Source organism: Gymnoscopelus braueri (assembly GCF_963280865.1).
Source record: "Gymnoscopelus braueri genome assembly, chromosome: 18".
NCBI lineage: Eukaryota > Metazoa > Chordata > Actinopteri > Myctophiformes > Myctophidae > Gymnoscopelus > Gymnoscopelus braueri.
Window position 1 is genome coordinate 42499634 of NC_137618.1, and position 17967 is coordinate 42517600.

Genomic DNA, 17967 nt, shown 5'->3' on the forward strand with positions numbered 1-17967 from the left:
TGTATTGCTTTGTTTGAACAGCAGCGGAGCAATGAGAGTGAAACAGCCTGCCTCTGCTTTGTAGCGACTCTCTAGCTTATCATTCCTGGTTGTTTAGCTAAACGTATAACCTACTGTATTTGGCCATAAGATCATGTCTTCACATTTCAACAGTCAGACTCGGTCTAAATAAGAGGAGGCAATTATTATGTATTTATCAAAATGTCAATTTAATATTGCAAGGGCGGCAAAAGGGCTTCAGGTGTGCAACGTTGATGATACTGTACGGTATGTGACTGTGTGCGTCTGCATGTGCGCGTGCGCGTGCGTGGAGCTGAAAGTCTTCCTTTAGTTTCACAGTGAGTGTGTAAGAGTATAGTAGGCTAGTTAAGGATGGATAGTGAGGTTAATATGACAGGGTGGGTGTAATAAGGAATGGGGGGGGGGGGGGATCAGGGTTATGATGGCTCCCAAACACAACACTGGGGAGATGATGATGACGGGGCGGGGCACAAAGGAACATGTACATGGATGTAATAATCCATGCACAACAACAGTCTCTGTGTCTGCAGTGAAAGCCATTGGGACCAACCACCACAAGTCCCCTACCAAGATCCATTCACTCTAAAGCAGTGGTTCTCAAAAATGGGGTCCTGGGACCCCAAGGGGTTCTGAAGCATAGCATAGGGTTACTATTTTATGCTTCAGCTATTCAAAAGTAGCCAACTACCTTGATCGGCTATTTTTGTGGAATTGCAAAGAATCTTCAGACAAGGGTGTACCACAAACAGATTGAACAATATGAATCTCTTATAGGGGGGCGCAAAACCTTTTCAGATGGTGGTCCACTGCCAAATACGTATACATTTGGGGGACCAAATTTGTTTTGAGAACCACTGTTCTAAAGCGCGACAGAATGTCTCGTCATGTGAAGATGATAAATCCAAAGACAACATTGGTAAATATCGCAATAAAGATATGTTCAGGACTTTAAAAGGGTGGAAACTGCAGGCACCAAATGGCTTTGGTTGACATAAAGGAGAAAATAAACGTGACCATCGTACAAATATGAAAGCGATCGGAATTCTCAGCAAAAGAATACACATTGCATGGACACATACAAACACACACACACAAAAAACGGACCGACTGACAACGGAGCAACAGACAGACAGACAGACAGACAGACGGACGGACGGACGGACGGACGGATGGGCGGACGGACGGATGGGCGGACGGACGGACGGACGGACGGAGGTAAAGAGCGGGTTAAATCACTGAAAAAAAGGGGAGGATCGGGGCAAAAACAGAAGGAGGCAGGGGCAAAAAATAGAGGACAGGGAGAGAGATAGAGAGAGAGAGAGAGAGCGAATAGGGGGAGGAGGGGGAGAAAGAACGGCGTAAAAAGGAACCATGCGCGGTTCACCTTCGATCTGTCTAAAGCCCACGACTTGCCCCGCGGGGCGCGGCGAGCCGCCTGAGTGCGCCCACTCTGGGCTGAACAAGGGGTGGTCATAGTACTCCTCGTCGGAGTGGTAGGGGTCGTCCTCGGGCACGGACACAGAGATGGAGGGGGCGAGGAACTTGCACCTCTCGCGAGAGTTTTGGAAGCGGCGCAGAGGCCCCGCCTCATCCTCGGCCCCTACATCTACAAACAAGACACACACAAAGGAAGAAGAACTGCAGGGGGATATCTGGACACGCGGACTGAGAGAACAGTGCACAGAGAGAGAGAGAGAGAGAGACAGAGAGAGAGAGAGAGAGAGGAGAGGAGGGAGAAAGAAAGAAGAAAAGAGAAAGGAGATGGAGAAACAGAAGTAGGACGAAGAAACGGCAGATAAAAAAAACAATCGAATAAGAAAGGAACAAAAAGAACTGCAGGGGATATCTGAGGACACGCGGACTGAGAGTACAGAGAACAGAGAGAGAGAGAGAGAGAGAGACAGGTGAGGAGGGGAGGGGGAAAGGAGATGGAGAAACAGAAGAAAGGACAAAGAAACAAATAAAAGTGAAAAATTAGATTGACGAGGAGAGGGGAGAAGAGCGAGGAAGGAGACAGAAGGTGTTGGAGAAATAGAAACAGGCAACAAGACATTTACAAAGACACAGTGACAAGCAAATGAAAGGCAACCAAGCCAGGGGGGGGGGCAGCCATGAATATGCGTATCGAATCCAGGAGAGATATTCAAAATAATTTACACATACCGCCATAAAGAGACCAGCATGTCATGTCTCTTTTTTCATCTTAATTCTCGGTGTGAAGTAATTACTTATTTATATATATATAAGTTGGGACATGGCTGCACCCCCCCCACACGTCCCCCCCACCCCACCCCCCAATAGGCCTGTCACAATTACATAATTGCCCGATCACAATTATTGGAGATAATCGCTACAGAAATTGCATAATCATTTCCATGTTGAAAAATGTTCATACATTTTCAAAAATTGTCGAAATAGCTATTATAGCATAGTCCTTATTTACTTTGATTATTGGTATTATTGGTCATTGTCGGTCATTGTCTTTGTATATGTTTAAGTTATTTGTCAAATCGTTGCTGTCGGGCAGAAACCTCCTCGCTAGATCTGGATTTTCATCTGTACGTCTATACAAGTTATTATATAATTGTCTCGTCAATGTTAGATGAAAATGTATTTTAGCCCTCTGAAATGGGTGCCTGTGTCTTGGTTGTTATGGTCTAGCTGAGTCCTGGTTACGTGATTAGAACAGGGTAACCTTGCTATTGTTTACAGCAGTGGTTCTCAACCAGTGGTCCGTGGACCACCAGTGGTCCTTGAAGGGATTCCAGGTGGTCCCCAGCTAAATGATGGAGAGTTGGTAACCAAATGGACCCTTATAGATCTTTAACTTTTGCTAAATCATTTAAGTTCAATTATTGTTAAACATCTGCATTACTTAATTTACAAGAAGTCTACACAATTAGAGAATGTAGAAGAATTGTTATTTTGATCAATGTTTTCCTGTTATCTCTCCTATGGTACCAACATCAATACAGCATGGATTTGTGAACAAAATCTTATCCAAAGAAAACAAAATATTTTAAGTTTTGGGTCTGAGAGGCTAAATCTCATCAAACTGTGGTCTGTGGCTGAAATGCCAAAGAAATAATGGACCTTCATATGAAAAGGGTTGAAAAACACTGGTTTACAGTATTCAAGGCACAGTGACCCTGGTCTCCAAGGAGACGAGGCAAGAGCACAGCTGACCGATGACGTGATGACGGAGGAGTCTCTGTACTTGCCGTTTCAACTGGATCTATTCTGTGTTTCCGCGTTTCTTGTAAGATATTTTCTCAATGGAATAAACCCTTTCATAATTAATGAAGTTTCATCTCTTTAATTGGTTTAATTAATTTATATTTGACAGTGAGCTGTTTTACTGGATCATTTAAAGCTATCACTCCTATCTCCATATTTTAACTTTTGTGTTGCCCTATCACACTACAGCATCACACAAAAGCATCAAAAGTAGCAGATCCACAAGCTCGAAATGCAGCGCAAGGCAACACGTTTCGAGATCTGCTACTTTTGATGTTTTTGAATTTGAATCCTGAAAAGTCACAGTTTTGGATATATGAGGCTTCCACCCGACAGAGAGCCTACCCTCTACACTTTTTGTTTACAAAGCCTAAAAGGCACACAGAAATGTAATATATCTACATGTTCCAATAGTCAATGGAATCAATGCCAACAAACACAATCGTTAATCACAATTATTTTGTGATTGAATGACGTTTAATCGTTTGGTCAAATGTCATAATCGTGACAGTCCCACCCTCCACCCCCCACCCATACCCCTGATTCTTCTCTTGCACCAACCACCTCAGCCAATCACAGACAAGACGGGACAGACAGACAGACAGACAGACAGACAGACAGACAGACAGACAGACAGACAGACAGACACAGGGGCCAGGCATGGGGCCAACAAGAGGACAGACAGACAAACAGACCGACAGACACCGAGGACAGGGGAAATGCAAAAAACACGAATCGGACGATTTAAAACCAACAAAAAACAGCCAGGAAGACAGAAGTTTCAAGATGCAGAAAGGAAAAAAAGTGGTAAATTTATGTGGCGTGGAGAAGAAGACAGGGTGGACTTGGTGTTGTGGTCAGCTCATTTGGGGGGGACGGGGGTATTTAGATCACTGGCTTCTCAATGTCTGGTCTGGGGACCACCAGGGGGGTCCAAAAGGACCCTTAATGGGTCAGTAACTCGCCAAGAGATTAATGCACTGTACACTCTGAGTTACGGACCAGTGTAAAGGTAGCTCTCCACCGCACCGACGTCGGTGGTGGTAAGTGTAGAGAAGCGGCTTTCGACCGTCGGATAGCAGCGTAGCGCCATAGTAGCTGTCTGTCGGGGTCAGCTCTCAGGTGCATTCAGCAACTTTTTTTCACACCTTTCAACCGACTGATGTCCCAACTTGTAGTGGTGGGAAAAAAACTTAATTTCAGTGAACGAACGATTTCGTTCAATTTCACGGCAATGATCCGTGATTCGTGATTTGTTCAAATGATTCGTTCATGTCTAGTGAAAAACAACTCAAGCGCACCGCTGTCTGTCTGTCGCGGGAACAGCCCACCCTCCCGTCCTGTGTACGGGGTGAGGGGACGGGGGGCATGAACGAAAGCGTGAACGTAACAACTTTAGGAAGTGAACAGGTTTGTTCACGTTCACGCCAAAGTTATTTTGAACGAATCGATCATGAACGACCCATCACTACCGACTTCATTCAAACTGCCAGTCTGTAGTAATCTGTAGTAGTCTGATTGGCGGAGAGCTACCTTAAAGGGATAATTCACCCCAAAAAAATACTTTTTTTCTATCGATTAGTCACCCCATGGACACTTGAATTCATGGATATTTTTTAGGTTTTTGTCACATTCCTAAGCCAATAATGTGATGACCAGCGGACCAGTAGGCAGCGGTTCCAGTAGGAGACTCAAAGGAGACTCTTTGTGTCTCCTACCGGAACCGCCGCCGGTCATCAAATTATTTGCTTAAGAACGCGACAAAAACAAAACAATATTTTGGGGGTGAACTATCCCTTTATGCCCCCTGGTGGGCCCCTGGACCAGACATTGTGAAACAGTGATTTAGATATAGAGGGATGAAAGAGGAGGACGGTGTGGTGTCTGTTGGTTGGTTATTCTGGGGTTGGGTGTCAGGGGTCATGCAGGAGCACGGAGTGGGGGGGAGGGGGGGCGGTTGTTCTAGTAGAAACGTCAGGTGAAAAAGTTCTGCCTTAGAGACTAGAGAGTGAAGAGTGACATCATCATGAGGATGAAGGGACAAATGCCTGTGGTCCATATGCACGTGTGTGTGTGTGCATGTGCATGTGCGTGTGCGTGGGTGTGTGCATGGGTGGGGGTGTGATGACTGAGCAGGACGAAGAGGAGGAGGTGAAGGGAGAGGAGGAGAAGAAAGCAGTGGATTCTCAACAGAAATAAAATGGTGATGTGTGATAAATGGAAGAGAGCCATGTGTTCCTGTTCTCGGTTCGAAACCGTGTGACGTTTCCTGTTCTCAGAGAGGATGAGGCCCCAACCTCAACGTGTTTGGTTTGAGCCCCCGGCCAGAAGATGGACTTATACTTCTGGAAGGGGGGGGGAGTGAGTTAAGGAGTGCGCACCCCATGCCCACCCACCCAAATCCCCCCACAACCCCCACCCACACACACCCCACACCACCATTCACTACCAGCATCAAGCGGGTGTCAGCCAATTTACAGAATTCCGAATACCACAGTTACAATACGACTCGCCTGCTCACACACACACACACACACACACACACACACACACACACACACACACACACACACACACACACACATACACACAAACACATACACACACACAAACACCTGCACACACACGCACACGCACACGCACACACACAAACACATACACCTGCACACACACACACACACACGCACACGCACACGCACACGCACACACACACACATGCACACGAGTGCTCATGAGGGGGGTCCTACCTCGTTCCAGGGGGCCAATTAAGTGTTCTGCGGCAGGCGAGGGTGGAGGTGATGGGGGCAAGTTGGTCGTATCTTCAACTATACAGAGAGAGAGAGAAGGGAGGGACAGCTGTGAGCATTTCTGTCCGGGGCCTACCACCAGGGTTCCAAAAGGACCCTTTGCACACTGGGTCCGTTTGGTTCCATCTCAGAGTTAAACTATAACACTCAGGGTTTTACAGTACGGGTCCATTTTGGTTCCATTTGTACATTCGCAGAGTTACAGACCCATAAGGGGTCCGTCCATTCGGAACCACTGGCGGTCCCCAGAACATTGAACACTGATTGAGAAACAGTGCGATAGGGCAAGGGTTCCCAGACTTGTCAGTGCCGCGACCCCCCAAAATAATCATATTTGAACTGGGGACCCCCTCCCTGGCAAGAGCTTGGAATTGTAGGCATAGACCATATTCACACGGCGGCCATGTTACTATTAAGTCAATGAACCCCACGGCAACGGGGTGGCACTTTCAATGTTAAATTCCAAAATGGCCGCGGTGTGAATATGGTCTATTACATTTAGTTTGACTCGGTTCCACGAAAAATATAACGACGCACTGCGAGGCGTTGTGAGCTTGTAGTTTGGCTATTTTCACAATGTATGCCTCTTTCTTATGTAATATTTGAAGATTTGGCATTAAACTGCCATTGACGAATATATTCGTCATGCCAATCCAAGGCTCAGAGCGCCATTGACGTATCATTCGTCATATGGTGTTTTCAGTGGTTTACGATAGAGGGCGCTCTTGCGCAACCTTTGAGTGTACCTAGGACTCCCGAGGAAGAATACACCCGGAAATCACGTGACCTAAACAAATTCTAATCAGATATATACAAAAACATTTATCTCTGATTTATTTTCCCAGATTGCGTTTTTGGTGAAAACAAGCTCAATTCAACTGCCGATAACTAAAGAAGGGAAGATCGCGGTTACATTTTTTTTTTGATGAAGGAACAGACCCTCGTCTTTACCCCCAGACATCTGATGTTTACATCTTCTTTGAAAAATGTTTCTGTGGGTCTCGAAAGGTTAGTAAAAATGCTCAAAAACGCTGGCAGTGGCTGCAGACTGTTCTGAAAAACTCATTCAATTGTAACTTTACAAATGTGTAGAGATACCCTGTATACGCTTATACTGTTATGTTGGTTTGTTTACTGTTGAGTGAGAAAACAATGTTGCTAATCATCTGGGGAACCCCCCTCCACCGAAATCATGTGGGGACCCCCCTGGGGGTCTCGACCCACATGTTGGGAACCACTGCGGTAGGGTGCTGGCATCATCAGCGTTCTGCCATGGCCAGCTCCCCCCGCCGGCTCTAATCCGTTGAGCTGCTCTGACAGGCAGTGTGTGGAGTGGCGAGCGGTGAATACAATAATAGGGGGTTTTCTGCTGACTAACTGCACCAGCAGGGGAGTTTGATCCTGAGGAGAAAGGCCTAAATGAACCGTTAGTCTGCTAAAAAGCAAAAAACTCTGAAAATGCTGCTGCTGCTTCATTGTGGGTTTTTTTTCTCCTTACGTAATGCAGCGAATGCAGTGGTGGACAGTAACTAAATACATTTACTTGAGTACTGTACTTAAATGAATTGTTTGAGTATCTGTCCTTAATTACTTGAGGCAGGGTTAGTATTTTTGGATACTTATGACTTTCATTCCAGTACATTTCAAAGACAGATATTGTACTTTTGATATCACTACATTTGGGGAAATGTTTATGAATGAAGAAACTGAACAAAACATTTAAAACATGATGTCATAAAGGCCTAGAGCTATAGAGGTAAGACCAGAGTAGCTAAAAAATTGCTTTGTTAAAAAGGTAGGTCTTTAGTCCTCCCTTAAAAGAGTCAACCGACGATGGTGCTCTCAGGTGGGCAGGTCCACAGTTCATCTATACTAGTAGTAATACAAAAAAGAAAAATATGTACAGTAAACAGTTCCCGACGTGCATGGCCCCAAATGAGCCGGCGGCCGAAGGGGTTCAACCACTTAAAACCCAATATACTTAGTTGACCTTGATGTCGATCATGCAGTCTTATGCAAAGGTTAAAATGTAATTAGTTATTTAGACAGATGCCAGGTTCATTTGTTGACCTGGCATCCTATAGTTTGTATACAGTAGTTTAATATTATTATAATGTTTAGACTGATGATAGGTTTTTGGTTTACCTATGATCCTAGATCATGGGTTTTCAACTGGTGGTCCGTGGACCACTGGTGGTCCGTGGACCACTGGTGGTACTGCATGTGGTCCTTGACCATGCATTTAGTTATGTAGGAAAGTGAAGATTTATACTTGATTTCTTTTTTTTTTATCGACCACTTGTTGAGAAACAGTGCAATAAATTACCTGATGACGTATGTTGTCATTTACTGGGAAGTCGGATGTCAATAACTTACACAGAAAAGGGAGTTAGAATCTCAAGGGAAACTGTACCGGTTGTCCTGGTTGAGTCACCATTATTAGGAAATGTGCCCATAATCAATAGCATGTGTCTTCTCGCTCATACATAAGTTGCACTTGCAATGAATCAGTTAACATGAGTTTTTTTTTAGCTCTGGACCACTAGCATAGCTCAGTTAAATAATAACTGTTAAGGGCTTGATTTAATTCACCTCGAATTAACCAATGAAATTAAGCCCTTAACAGTCATTATTTTATTTCAAGCTTTTCCCCCCACACCACGCCCATACAGTATCACCCCTCCCAACACAACAGTGGTCCCCAGGTTGATTCTTAGTCGGATGGTGGTCCCTGCTGGTTCACAATCAGTTGAAAACCCCTGTCCTAGATTACTGAGGCACTACACTGTCTCTATGCATTTGATGTATTACCTTGTGTTCACCTTGCTTACTGCAAATGGCTTTGGATTAAGAGCGTCTGCTAAATGCCTAAATTGTAAATTGACCGGGGCCCGCTTCTTTTTTCCCCCTCTACACCAAATATCATCATGTTTACGTCCGGAGACTCCTATCCAGGACAGGCTACAGACGCAAACATAACCAATCCAGATAGGCTATAATTGTTTTGCTGAATGTTCACCCCAAAATAGGGAAGCTAGGTAGGGTTCATCAGATTCTCAAAAAATGAGGCGTCAACCACCTACAGTGGATTGGTACTAACAAACCAGGACATCCCAACTTGTAAAATGTATAATCTTTTTGCCTGTATGCGTGCACACGTGTTCGCATGGATGTGTGCTTGTGTGTGTGTGTGTGTGTGTGTGTGTGTGTGTGTGTGTGTGTGTGTGTGTGTGTGTGTGTGTGTGTGTGTGTGTGTGTGTGTGTGTGTGTGTGTGTGTGTACTGTCTACCTGTGGGCAGCCTTTTAGCCGTGTCAGCGTGAGTCTCTTGTTCTCCCTTCAGCACTGCCACCGCCTCTGCTGTCACTTCCTGAACGATCCGCGCTGACACTTGCTCTACACAAACACACACACAATTAATCCTTTGTGAACAAAAACTACTACAGGGAGGGAAAAAACAGATGACACACAGATGATACAGTTTGATCTTGTATGTTGGCTGTCGTCAACCAGGTCGAGATAAAAAGCTGTACCGCAGCATGTATCGTTCTATCTCATGCAGACACACCGGCCAACACTAGAGCCAAGTGTCACCATAGACACCGGTGGCTTTGCTGAAGGAAGCCGCCACAGAAAGTCAATTAAAAAGCCGGGAGCCAAGTGACTGGTGGCCTGAGTCAACAACGGTCCAGGGCAGAGCTCATCAACCCAGGCTAAACCCACAGTTCACTGGGTCCAGTGCAGAGCTCATCAACCCAGGCTAAACCCACAGTTCACTGGGTCCAGGACAGGGCAGAGCTCATCAACCCGGGCTAAACCCTCACTGGCACTGGTGATATTTTGGGGGTTTTTTTTGTAAAAAAGTTAGGAATGCACAAATAATCGTCCATCATATCGGCATCTGCAATATCTGCCTTAAAAAATAAATGCGACTTTGGATAATATGTGTTGTGAGAAAAGCCGTGTGTGTGTGTGTGTGTGTGTGTGTGTGTGTGTGTGTGTGCACACGCGTGTGTGTGCGTGTGTAAGAATGTGTTAGCTTGGACAAACCTCATATGTCCAAAACTGTTACTTTTCAGGATTTAAATTCAAAAATAGCAAAAGTAGCAGATCGACAAGCTCGTAGATCTGCTTGCAGATCTGCTACGTTTGATTTTTTTGTGTGACGCTGTAGTATCATCAAGTAAGGCGTTAATTTACAAAAAAACATAACACAAAACATTATATGGAGATACATGGAAGAGGTTTTTTGCCCGACAGCAACGATTTGCACGGCAACACTGTGGTTATGCAGGATTGGTTGAAAACATAGTTCTTTTGTTGTTCTGTTGCCATAGGATCATTTTCCTCCCACCTCACACACATATCGTTACTGTCAGGCGGAAACCTCATATCTCCATATTCTAACTTTTAGTTTTTATGTAGATTTAATGCCTACTTGATCATATATAGGCCAGGGTATAATTAACTAAAACAAAACCCATAAAAAGTTGAAATTATGGAGATAAAAGGTTTCTGCCCGACAGCTACAAAATACTGTACATACCTATATGCTTGTGGGGAATAGCAGATCGACAAGCTCACACAGTGTCGAGCTTGTCGATCAGCTGTTTTCAGTGAAAGCTTTCCCCTCAATAACAGAAAGCAGAGAAGACACTAGTATAGAGCCCTGATGGACTCCGGTCAACCGTAATAGGGTTTAAGTGGTTAAAACCCTGTAGTACTTTGAGATTTGTGAAAATGTAACGTTACAAATAAAATGTATTATTATTATTATTATTCAGTCCATTTGCTTACATTTACAAATGGGTTAAAATTCTCAGAGAGCATTTTACTGTGTATATAACACCCACACACAATGTGCCTACGCACACGCACACGCACACTCACACACACACAAACCTTCTGGGAACACTCAGCACGTCCTACTCACCCACTCACCCACTCAAAATGAGCCATTTTCCAGTCAGCACACAAGCACAGTTAGACCAGTATTATTAGTAAGTGTCTATAATAGCTTTGTTGTCGGGGTAGGAACCTCTTATCTCCATATTTGAACTTTTTGTGTTTTGTTTTTCATAAATTAACGCCCTACTGGATCATACTACAGCGTCACACAAAAGCATCAAAAGTAGAAGATCCACAAGCTCGAAACGTGGCGCGAAGCGACACGTTTCGAGCTTGTAGATCTGCTACTCGTGCTACTTTTTCGATCCTGGAAAGTAACAGTTTTGGACATATGAGGTTTCCACCCGACAGAGACGATAAGCAAACATACTGAAGTGCAACAACAGTATGCAGTCGTGGTCAGTAACAAAGTACATTTTCTTGAGTACTGTACTTGAGTAATAATTTAGAAAATATGCGATATAAAAGCCCAAAATGTGTTGCCGATGCGACGCGCTGTGAGCTTGTAGATCGGCTATTTCGAATAACAGCCAAATATAAAATAGTGCTTAACTCATTCAGTGCCACTGGACGTCTAAGACGTCCGTTGATATAAGCCCTGAGTGCCACTGGACGTCTAAGACGTCAAAACCCAAGATATGATGATTTGAAGATTTGCTGCTCCATTCACTCGTTTAACTTCTTACTGAAAAAGGCTGTATCTTGGCTCCTAAGCACTTTTTTTTTACAATGAATTTTGGCTGTGGCACTCAGAGCCAAAATTCCATAAATAAGCTGGGCACTGAATGTAAGTAGTATATGTTTTGTAATAATAATAACCTAAATCTGCAAAAGAACTTGTAACTGAAGTTTTCAAATAAATGTAGTGGAGTAAAAAGTTAAAGATGTGCCCCTGAGATGTACCGTAATGGAGTAGAAGTTTAAAGTATTTTAAAAAATGGCAATATTCAAGTAAAGTATAAAATACCAAAAAATATTTCTCAAAGGGGGATACATGAAGGAATATGAATAATCGCTGTGCACGTAAATCTTAGTAGTTCATCATGGCATATGATTACATATCGTCTCCGTCGGGTGGAAACCTCATACGTCCAAAACTGTTTTACAAAAAAGAAAAAAATAATATGGAGATGATAGGTTTCTGCCCGACAGCAACGATATATTCTGTTTCAAAAGACATGGCACTTGTAAACAATGTAACTTAATTGGCTGAAAAGGCTCAAACAAGTCTTGATTTTATATTCAAGTCGCGTTGTTGCCACGGTTGCGGAGCCAAAGTGTACATCGGCAGAATGTACATGATCAGAATCAGCTACATGATCAGAATCTGGTTTACAGAAGTAAAGAAGTGGGTGAAATTCGTTTTCGTGCACATTTCTTATCGTATCGTTATTTCCATAGAAGAAAGAAAGGGAAGAAGAGGGGGGGGGGACAAGGGGGGAAAGGAGGTCAAACAAGAACAAAAACTAAAAACAAATAACAAATTATCTACATATCGAATGATCACATGATCCCCCCCAAAAATCTCTGGTTTAATGTTGAAAATGAGTATTGTATATGGTAATTTTTTTTGTAAATTAACGCCCTACTTGAATCCTGAAAAGTAACAGTTTTGGACATAATGATGAGGTTTCCACCCAACAGAGACGATATATACTTGGAAAAATGGCCTCTGCTGTCCTCTCTCTTGTCCCTTAATGCCACTCTTCCGGTCATGTCCCCTTCATCTCAGAGCCATAGCCCTGGAGTGGTCCCTAGTACTCCCTACCTCTCATCCAGCTGTCCTGTCTGTCCCTGAGCCATGATGTCACTTCCATCCACTCGTCCCCAACCCCTCCTTTCTGTCCCTGAGCCATGATGTCACTTCCATCCACTCGTCCCCAACCCCTTCTTTCTGTCCCGGAGCCTGATGTCACTTTCAGTGTAAATTTTGACAGCATTTTGATTCAGTTTAGTCATAGTCTTTTAAATAAAATTTCATTTAGTTTTAGTTAAATTTTAGTCATCTGAAAAGTAGTTTTAGTCGACTAAATATCATAAGATTTTAGTCGATTAAATCTATAGTTTACTTTATTTTGTCGACAAAAATGTATTTTGGCAGGCCTTTATGGCGTTGTAATTTTCGTAATGGCTGATTTTACACTTGGTTGCATGCTGACAATAGCCGATCTATAAGCTCACAACACGTCGCAGCACAACCTTTCTGTCCCAGAGCTTGCTATTTTCAGAGCGCATTTTAGTCTAGTTTTTATTTGTAGACAAAATTGTCAATATATCTAGCCTTAATTTTAGTCATCATAGCTCAGTTTTGATTTAGTTTTCGTCAGTGAAAAAAGGTAGTCGAAGCACATTTTTCGTCATAGTTTTAGTCGGCAAAATTAACAAATGGTCACTTCCATCCCCTCATCCCCAACCCCTCCTTTCTGTCCCTGAGCCATGATGTCACTTCCATCCCCTCGTCCCCAACCCCCTCCTGTCTGTCCCTGAGCCTCAGCCTCAGCCCCAGCCACCAGTGTTGCCAGATTTTACGAGAGAAATAAGCAACCAGGTCAGCCCAAAGCCCAAAAGAAGTGACTACAGGCCACATGAACACTTCAAACCTATATGCATCGGATATTTGAAAATAGCCGCGTCGCTTGTGAGCTTGTAGATCTGCTATCAATAAAAATGGACAAATGTTGAATGTTTTTGAAACATTTTAACAACACAAATCTGGTACGGGGGTAGGCTACCTGGCACAAAATATGTGCGAATATATATTAATTTGGGGGGTCCTTGACATGAAAACCACTGTTTTAAACAACATCTAGGAAACATGCCCAAATAAGCAACTACACTTAAGAAGCAAGCCCCAAAAAATACGCAACTACCAATATTTACAAGCCCAAAGTAAAAAAAAGCCCAAAGTTTACAAGCTTATAATAAGCAGACATGGCAACATTGTCAGCCACTACCACCATGTCACTCCCATCTCCATCGTCCCCCAGCCCCTCCTTGCAGCCGTGTGCCTGACAGACAAACGTGCCCTGAATCCTGATGAGTTGTCTGTCTCAGACACACATGCACACGCACACACATGAGCGCGCCAGCATGCACGTAACTATGCACACACGGACACATACTGCACATACACAGACACACTTCTGTGACATACCCACCAGCACACAGATTCACACTCTTATAAAGGCAGTCACATGCATGAGCAAATACACCTGGAGGCGCACAGCGCGCGCACACACGCACGCGTGCACAGGCTGTGTCTCGCTGGCACACGTCACAGAGTATAGCCTCTACAAGGGCAATGGGTTCAATGAGACAGCAATTTCTCTCACAGAAACGTGCGGGCGGGCGTGCGCACACACACACACCACACAATCTCAAGGAAACAATGGCGTTCTGGCACTAGGCAGGCAAACCCAAATGGCACAACGGAGGTAAAGAAAAGAAAACGAAATTAACCACTTAAACCCCATGTGGGTAATTTTCGCTGAAAATAGCCGATCCACAAGCTTGTCAATCTGCTATTTTCTATGAAAGCCTCCCCCCCAATAAGGATGCTGGGGTTTAAGTGGTTAAAAATAAAAGAGTCCCTCTGTCTCTCTATGGTTGCGACAGCTACTGTATAGGCACGTCTGTCTGGTCTGGTCTGGTCTGGTCCCCTCAGCACTTCCTCTGACACCATCAAGACAAGTCTCTGACAGCCCGTCTACCGTGAGTGTAGACAAGGGAGTTAAGTCACATGCATTAAATAGGCCATGTTGTACCATAGAAAAGAAACTGCATTCGCACCCCTGTTTGAAGCCCTGCTGCCAGCCTGATTTATCTAAATCCTGACCTAAGTTTTCTGAAAATAAATAAATATATATATTGCTGTATACTGTACATAGCAACAACAACCCCAAAAGGGGTTCCCGGATTGAAAGGTATAGTTACATATGTAGTTCCGGGTCGAAATGGGTTAAAAAAAAGCAGTCGTTCTCAAAAACATCGAAAACATATCAACTTAGTATGGAAATGCTCAGAATACTTCCAGCTTGTCAGAAATATAATTGGAAAAAATGTAATGCGGATGCATTTGATTCCATTAGTACCGATTTTACTGTGGACTACTGTAGATCACAGGTGTATTGTTGCCGTTACAACAGATGTGTGCGTGCCGTGCGTGTGCGTGCATGTGCTTGTGTGTGCGCGTGCATGTGAGTGCGTGAGTTTTGCTAATGAATACTATAGGGATTCTTGCCTTATATAGCGTTTAACATTCAAGGCACTTTGTTGCGCCTGCCACCATAACTTAAAGACAGCATGCCGTTATGTCCAGGCCACACCTGCACGCTTGGAAAGAAAGCACTTGACATTCACTGATAATGGCAGAGGGACACTTCTGCCACCGCGTTAGGCCTAATGGGCCACTTACTGCGCTCTTCCTGCTGTGCCACGTCGTGACAAATGTTATAAAGTATCTGATACTTTATAACTTCCATGAAACTTAGTATCATTGAAGCATTGAATCAACATAGAACGCTATGGCTATAGGTTTATTGTCTGTGCACCTGAAAAATACATACCGCAAGCTTAAGATGGGCCAGCCACTTCAACAAGTGAGTGTGTGTGTGTGTGTGTGTGTGTGTGTGTGTGTGTGTGTGTGTGTGTGTGTGTGTGTGTGTGTGTGTGTGTGTGTGTGTGTGTGTGTGTGTGTGTACATGTCTGTGTACATGTCTGTATGCATGTATCCATGCATGTATCCATGCACATGAACACCTACCTACAACTGATCAGAACGCAAACCTGCGACTGCATAGAACAGGATGGCATAGCGTGCTGCTCACACACACCCAGCACTTAAAAAAGACATGCACGCGCACAGAGGCGGCCTCGAGGATCTCGGGGCCCGTTTCAAGAGCTATTGTGGGTATAGTTGTTATTATCTGCTTCATGAAGCCAGGGCAAAATTATGGCAGCAGAAAGCAAGGTTTCGGTCTGCAAGTTGGCAGGCTATGGCAACTGGCAGAAGTGAAACTTCAATATGTGCAAAACTCTGCTGCCCGCCTCCTCACCAGAACTCGATCCAGAGACTATGCCCCCAGTCCTCCACGACCTTCACTGGCTCCCAGTAAAACACAGAGTAGATTTCAAAATACTCATCACCACCTACACTACAGTACAAGGCCCTCAATAACCAGGCTCCCCGCTATCTCTCTGACCTCCCACGCTCCCTTAGGTCTGGTGATGCCAACCTCCTGGACTTCCCCAAGAAAACAAACAAACGCACCTGGGTTGACAGGGCTTTGTCTCCCTTTCAGCTTCTTAGTTTTAGCTTAATGTTTTTAGCCTTTTAACTTTTTCGCTCCTAATAAAGTTGTTTATTTTGACCTTCGGTACTAAGAAAAGCGTTATGTAAGTCTGATGTATTATAAGTGCTTTTTTCTTTTGTTCTGTCAATGGCACTGAGCGTTCTCAAACGTGTTTCCAGCTCGCGTCATCTATCCATGACGAATCTGATGATTTATTTAAATTGAGCACAGATTGAAAAATCGGATTTATGTTTCGTTTTACTCCAAGAGACTATTTCTGATATGCACAAACAAACAGTTTCATCAGAATATCTACTCCTGTAACTTGTTATTAAATACAAGTTAGTCAGGCAGGACGGGGTCAAACGCTCGATGGTCACTTTTTTCTATTGAATGATAATAATAATGATGAGTTACCATATTTCTAGTATAGTTATATATGGGTCTCTGTCTGCCTGCGATTCCCATTGTTCCTTCATCCATCCATCTGTCAGTCTGACTGTCTGTCCTGCTGTCTTTGCATCCCACTGATTTTCAAGGTCAGAGGTCGTGTGACCAGCCAGTCAAAACTGCAGCCTTGAACATCAGATTTTTGGGTCCGATTCAACCTATCCCGATTTATGAAAGACCTAGACCACTGAATACTGATCTTTTGACCCTCACCCCAATAAACCTCACCCGATTCACTAAGCTGTTTACGCCCATATTTTGAACGTAAAGGAATTTATGCAACTTTCCAAGTTTCGAGTGTGATTCATTTTTTTTTTTTGTCCGAGAATTTTGACGTTGGTCCGCTCTAAGGCAGACTTACATGGGACCAAAGCTTGCGTATGTCATTAGAATAACTTATTCTTCATGCAAAATCAATTACAATAGTGCCGAACCTCAAATAAAATATGTATGTGCCCAACATTTGTCAAAACATATAAAACTAAAATATATATAAACAATCTATTGCTTGTATGCATATTATAGACATGATGCAAATTCAACCGTTTTTTTTTTCTTTTCAGTTGATGCAGTTAGAGCCGAGTTATTAGCTTAGATCCCTCAGCGTGTTTTCCGTGTGGCCACAGTTTCACCTATTGGACTTTCATCATGTCAACTCCAATGTCGCGCTATTCATGTATAATATTATTGACCACATTACATGAAAGCATGTCTTGCCATCTGAGGAGGAAGGATACAGTATGGATGAAATCTAGCTGTGTCCAGAACAGATCCATTCCCCATTCTGACATAGGACATATATTAATCCAAAAGACACATTTCCCCTCAGTAATCAATAAGCTCTGGTCCATAATCGGATAGCAGTGTTTCACTTCCAGTATGCCCTGCTGGGCATCCTGGAAGCATCATCTGTTTACCTCGGTAAAGGTGAGCAATGTTCAGTAGAAAGGGCTAAAATAATAGTTATAATAATAATAAGAGTAATAATAATAATACGTTTTATTAGCCTTTGGTCGTGAGGTTAAACTTTGTAAACAAACTTCTTATTCTCATTACACGCGAGAGTTGGCTATTACTTTATTAATGTTCGCTTGCACTGATCTACAAGTTGTCATGTGGTGCGTTGTAAGCTTGTAGATCTGTCCATTTTGAGGAATGGTTGCCTTTTATGGTCTTAAATGGGGCGTGTAGCAATGCAAATGATTCTCCTCCACGTGAACGCGCCTCTGACTGTCAGACAAAAATGAGGAGCACC

At 43.6% G+C, this 17967-nt stretch overlaps 1 protein-coding gene across 1 annotated transcript in view; it reads right to left on the reverse strand.

Annotated features, from left to right (window-relative positions):
- The window catches only part of map2 (microtubule-associated protein 2), a gene marked incomplete at its 3' end in the record, with an annotated part of 78877 nt that overhangs the window by 35032 nt on the left and 25878 nt on the right, over positions 1–17967 (reverse strand). Inside the window, exons 3-5 of the mRNA XM_080412247.1 lie at positions 9355–9459; positions 6006–6083; positions 1406–1627 (exon numbers count right to left, since the gene is read on the reverse strand). Of these exons, the coding sequence (XP_080268373.1) occupies positions 1406–1627; positions 6006–6083; positions 9355–9459 (405 nt within the window). The remainder of the gene's footprint in view (positions 1–1405; positions 1628–6005; positions 6084–9354; positions 9460–17967) is intronic.